Genomic DNA, 5542 nt, shown 5'->3' on the forward strand with positions numbered 1-5542 from the left:
ACGGAGAGCATCACAAGCACCTGGAGGACCGGCATCGGTCGCTTTGGCCCCTGAGTGTCCGTCCGAGCCTAGGGGAGCCCGCCTTCCGGCGCTTCGTCGGGGCCCGGCCAGGCACCTCCGCCGCCGGCGTACGGACGCGGGCACGGAGCACTAGATTACGGTGAGTGGAATCTGGCCCGGAGAGGCCCTGCAGGCCCGACATCCGCCAGGCACCAGGGCTGGGAGGGGTGAGGGGCACGCGCCGCAGTGCGGCGGCACCGGAGTCGCCGCGGGGGGCAGGGCGCGCGGAGCTTGGGGCCTGCACGCGTGCCTTGGACGTTGGCACCTTTAGCTAACCTGTCTGCTCTGTTTTGCAGGCTGCTGGACCTCAGCACGTTGACGAGATTTCCCTGGGGTACCGCGGAGGATTACTTTGAATTGCAGTGGCCACCTGTGGTCTGGTATATTTAGAACTTAAGTCTATTCTTTCGGGCACCATGACTTTGAGGCTTTTGGAAGATTGGTGCAGGGGAATGGACATGAACCCTCGGAAAGCGCTGTTGATTGCCGGCATCTCCCAGAGCTGCAGTGTGGCAGAAATCGAGGAGGCTCTGCAGGCTGGTTTAGCTCCCTTGGGGGAGTACAGACTGCTTGGAAGGATGTTCAGGAGGGATGAGAACAGGAAAGTAGCCTTAGTAGGGCTTACTGCGGAGACTAGTCACGCAGTGGTCCCTAAGGAGATACCGGGAAAAGGGGGTATCTGGAGAGTGATCTTTAAGCCCCCTGACTCTGATAATACATTTTTAAGCAGATTAAATGAATTTTTAGCGGGAGAGGGCATGACAGTGGGTGAGTTGACCAGAGCTCTTGTACATGAAAATGGCTCCTTAGACCTAGAGCAGGGCATGATCCCAGAAATGTGGGCCCCTATGTTGGCACAGGCATTAGAGGCTCTTCAGCCTGCCCTGCAATGCTTGAAGTATAAAAAGCTGAGAGTGTTCTCGGGCAGGGAGCCTCCAGAACCAGGAGAAGAAGAATTTGGACGCTGGATGTTTCATACTACTCAGATGATAAAGGCGTGGCAGGTGCCAGATGTAGAGAAGAGAAGGCGATTGCTAGAGAGCCTTCGAGGCCCAGCACTTGATGTTATTCGTGTCCTCAAGATAAACAATCCTTTAATTACTGTCGATGAATGCCTGCAGGCTCTTGAGGAGGTATTTGGGGTTACAGATAATCCTAGAGAGTTGCAGGTCAAATATCTAACCACTTACCAGAAGGATGAGGAAAAGTTGTCAGCTTATGTACTAAGGCTGGAGCCTTTGTTACAGAAGCTGGTACAGAGAGGAGCAATTGAGAGAGATGCTGTGAATCAGGCCCGCCTAGACCAAGTCATTGCTGGGGCACTCCACAAAACAATTCGCAGAGAGCTTAATCTGCCAGAGGATGGCCCAGCCCCTGGTTTCTTGCAGTTACTGGTACTAATAAAGGATTACGAGGCAGCTGAGGAGGAGGAGGCCCTTCTCCAGGAAGTATTGGAAGGGCATTTCACCTGAGTCTCAGGGAACCACGAAGGGATATGGCAAAGAGTAGAGCATGAAGGTAGAACAGTCTATATACTCTTGTGACACATACAATCCCTACCTTGTGCTGCCAAGTAACTCATTTTTGTGCAATTCTCAGTATAAACCCTTTGTCGTTTCTATGCCTATTTAAAGTCTCCTAAAGGTGTAATTGACTAGGAAGGATGTAGTTCTACACTGCTGTTTAACTATTTAAATTCATCCTTGTGAATATGTTTGTTGTTGTAGGGACAGAGTCTCGTTCTCACCCAGGCTAGAGTGCAGTGGCGCGATCTTGGCTCACTGCACCCTTCACCTCCCGGGTTTAAGCTATTTTCCTGCCTCAGTCCCCCGAGTAGCTGGGACTACTCGTGCCACCACGCCCAGCTAAGTTTTGCATTTTCAGTAGAGACGGGGTTTCACCATGTTGGCCAGGCTAATTTCGAACTCCTGACTTCAAGTGATCCACCTGCTTCAGCCTCCGAAAGTGCTGGGATTACAGGTGTGAGCCACTGCACCCGGCCTCATCCCTGTGAATTTCTTATTGTACAAAAGTTCTTTCACTACCCGTGTGCAGTGCTCTGAGAGGACAGACAAGGCTCTGGTGTATATGCTGACCAGATCTCATTGAAATATCAGCTTGTTTGGTACGAGGCGCAAGTGTATCATGTCACATGTGATCATGTTGGATCATTGACAGTTTTTAGGTATGTATTGACCTACATTTATGATGAAGATCCTGAGTGGAGGTTAAGATACTAAGTTATTTTCTGTATGAATCAAAATTATATTGATTCTGTGCAATCAAAACAAAAGGCAGAATAGAATGCTGAGATTGGTTAAGTTTGCAATGACCATCTTTACAGATTTCTGCTATGTGTCATCAAAACATCTAGTTCTGAGTAACATTTTCACGATTGTTATAAAATTATAGGTGTGAACTTCTAAAATAAAGGAATGGTAATAAAATGATGTTGTTTGTTTTGTTTATATCAAGGTTCCAAGAGAGATTTCATTTGAATAAAGAGTTCCCAAAGCATGAATCTGCAAACCACTGGACCTACACAGACTTAGTTCCTTGGACTCTTTCCTGTTGGTGCTCAGGGTAGGAAACTGTTCTTTAAGTGAAGGGAGCTTCTACTGAAGCAGTAAAACAATGGGATGAAACAAGACAGTGCACAAATTAGTGCAAGTAGTACAGATGTATCAGTGTGTCAAAATTGGAGGGAGAAGGAAAGAAATGAACATTCCATGCTGCTGCTTGGAAGGTTGGACTAAACGTTTCTCTGTTTACTTTCTCATTTAGTCCTCTTGAAAAAAGGTTGAGCAGTATAATCTTAGCACTTTGAGAGGCTGAGGCAGGAAGATTGCTTGAACCCAGGAGTTCGAGACCAGCCTGGGTAACATACAAAAAAATTTTTAAAACTAGCCGGGCATGGTGGTGTGCACCTGCAGTCCCTGCTACTCAGGAGGCTGAAGCTGGAGGACTGCTTGAGGCTAGGAGGTCAAGGCTGTAGCATGCCATGATCATACCACTGCACTCCAACCCGGGTGACAGAGCAAGACCCTATCTAAAAGGAAAACTCAGTTTCACACTTGTGGAAATTGGCACAAAAGGTTAGAAATTGGTCAAAGGCCGGGCATGGTGGCTCACACCTGTAATCCCAGCACTTTGGGAGGCCAAGGCGGGCGGATCACGAGGTCAGGAGATCGAGACCTTCCTGGCTAACACGGTGAAACCCTGTCTCTATTAAAAATACAAAAAATTAGCCAGGCGTGGTAGTGGGCGCCTGTAGTCCCAGCTACTCGGGAGGCTGAGGCAGGAGAATCGCCTGGACCTGGGAGGCGGAGGTTGCAGTGACCCAAGATCGTGCCACTGCACTCCAGCCTGGGCAAAGCGAGACTCTGTCTCAAAAAAAAAAAAAGAGTGGTCAAGGTGAAACATCCTTGGGCCAGATTTCTATCCTCTGTAGTAAGTGTAGTGAGTGATTAGGTCAGAATTCTCTCCTGTCTTTCTGCAGGGCCCATATTCTTTCTGCTGCCAAGAAAGAGAAGCAATCATCAGGGTATGTATACCCAATAGCCTCACAAGGGAAGCAGGGCAGGCATTGGCTCCATTTCATAAATGTCCATCTTATGTGCATTGGAGGGGAGTACAGTTGACCCTTGAATAACTTGGGGCTTCAGGGAGCCCCACTGCACAATCTGCACATAACTTTTGATTCCTCAAAAACTTTAAACTATTATTACTGACTGGAAGCCTTACCGATAACAGAAAGTTGATTAACATATTTTGTATGTTATTTGTATTATATACTATATTAAAGTAAGCTAAAGAAAAAATGTTCTTAAAATTATATGACTGGGTGCAGTGGTTCACACCTGCAATCCCAGCACTTTGGGAGGTCAAGGCAGGTGGATCACTTAAGTTCAGGAGTTTGAGACCAGCCTAGCTAACATGGTGAAACCCGCACACACCTGTAGCCCCAGCTACTTGGGAGGCTGAGGCAGGAGAATCGCTTGAACCTGGGAGGCAGAGGTTGCAGTGAGCTGAGATTGCACCACTGCACTCCAGCCTGGGCAACAGAGCGAGACCGTGTCTAAAAAAAAAAAAAAAAAAAAAGGAAGAAAATCATAAGAGAAACTATATTTACAATTCATTAAAAAAGTGCATCATTATAAAGGTCTTCATCCTGATTGTCATCTTCACATTGAGCAGGCTGAGGGAGAAAAGGAGGGTTGGTCTTGCTGTCTCAGTAGTGGCAGAGACGGAAGAAAATCTGTGGATAAGTGGACCTGTGTAGCTCAAGCTCCTGTTGTTCAAGAATCAGCTACATGTTATTCTGGATCAGAATCCTACTGCAAATTAGACACTTAGCAGTGGAGAATATGAGAATCTGTAAGACCTGGGCAGGTGGCATGGGTTATCTTTTACCTAAAAAAAAAAAAAAAAAAAAGCATGGTTAACACTTGCTGAAAGGTGGGATAAAGTATTTCATAAAGTACCCAAATTTGGGATGTGCACCTTGGTTTTAGATTCAAAGGCATAGTATAATGTTTGTGTTACCACTAAATGTCATGATTAGGTTCCCACAAATTCTTCCACGATGGAAAGATAAATATTAGATGACATATGGACTCTGAATAGATTAGAAGGTGTAATTCTGATCTTGTTCATATTTGTCTAGTCATTTGGAGTGTACAAGGCATTGTGACATGGGCCACTCACTTGCCCCCTCAGTAATGGGAAGCAGACATGGTGAATGTGTGCACCCACGGGTATTAATACAGGTTGCACCTCTCCATATGTGAGGCACTGAGCTGAGGGCTTAAGACTGTGTCATTAGATTTAGACTACAATCCCTGCCCTGGAGGTCTATTCAGGGTCAGTGATGATAGCTGGCATTGAACAGCAGATACTGAGCACCAGTGAACACATTTGGTCCTACAACGAGCTCAGTCCTTGATTTTCCCTGTTTTACAGATGAGACTGAGAAGCTAAGAAACTTGCCCAGGGTTTCACAGCTAGTGAGCGGCAGGCTCAGACATTTCCAGAGTTCCGTCTTAATGTATTCTATGCTACCTTATTCAGAAACCTGCTATTTCCCCGTTTGACAGATGAGAAGCTTGAGAATCAGAGAGATTCAATGCCAGGGGTAAGGGCTCATAATCTGACTCCAGAAAGCTGTTCTCAAGGTGTTCTGACATGTATCTGGTAAACACTATATAATTTTTGTTTAAGTTATGTTTATGGAATCATGTAAAATAAAATATGCTCCCCTTAAATAGCTATGTTTCAACTGGGCGTGGTGGCTCACACCTGTAATCCCAGCACTTTGGGAGGCCAAGGCGGGCGGATCACCTGAGGTCAGGTGAACCTCAGGTGAACTGGCCAACATGGTGAAACTCTATCTCTACTAAAAATAGAAAAATTAGCTGGGCGTGGTGGTGGGCACCTGTAATCCCAGCTACTGGGGAAGCTGAGGCAGGAGAATTGCTTGAAC

General features: G+C 46.6%; 1 protein-coding gene across 1 annotated transcript; it reads left to right on the forward strand.

Moving 5' to 3' along the window:
* MOAP1 (modulator of apoptosis 1) lies at positions 1 to 2510 on the forward strand. Its single transcript, XM_011949377.1, has 2 exons — positions 1 to 160; positions 357 to 2510. Exon 2 carries the CDS (start codon positions 477 to 479, stop codon positions 1530 to 1532), a length of 1056 nt encoding a protein of 351 aa, XP_011804767.1. The 5' UTR covers positions 1 to 160; positions 357 to 476; the 3' UTR covers positions 1533 to 2510.
* The last annotated feature ends 3032 nt before the right edge of the window (positions 2511 to 5542 follow it).

The sequence above is a fragment of the Colobus angolensis genome, unplaced genomic scaffold, assembly GCF_000951035.1.
Source record: "Colobus angolensis palliatus isolate OR3802 unplaced genomic scaffold, Cang.pa_1.0 Scaffold3, whole genome shotgun sequence".
Taxonomy (NCBI): Eukaryota; Metazoa; Chordata; class Mammalia; order Primates; family Cercopithecidae; genus Colobus; species Colobus angolensis.

Coding starts and splice junctions, on each gene's coding strand:
- MOAP1 (XM_011949377.1), top strand. CDS start 477: ATGACTTTGAGGCTTTTGGAAGATTGGTGCAGGGGAATGGACATGAAC.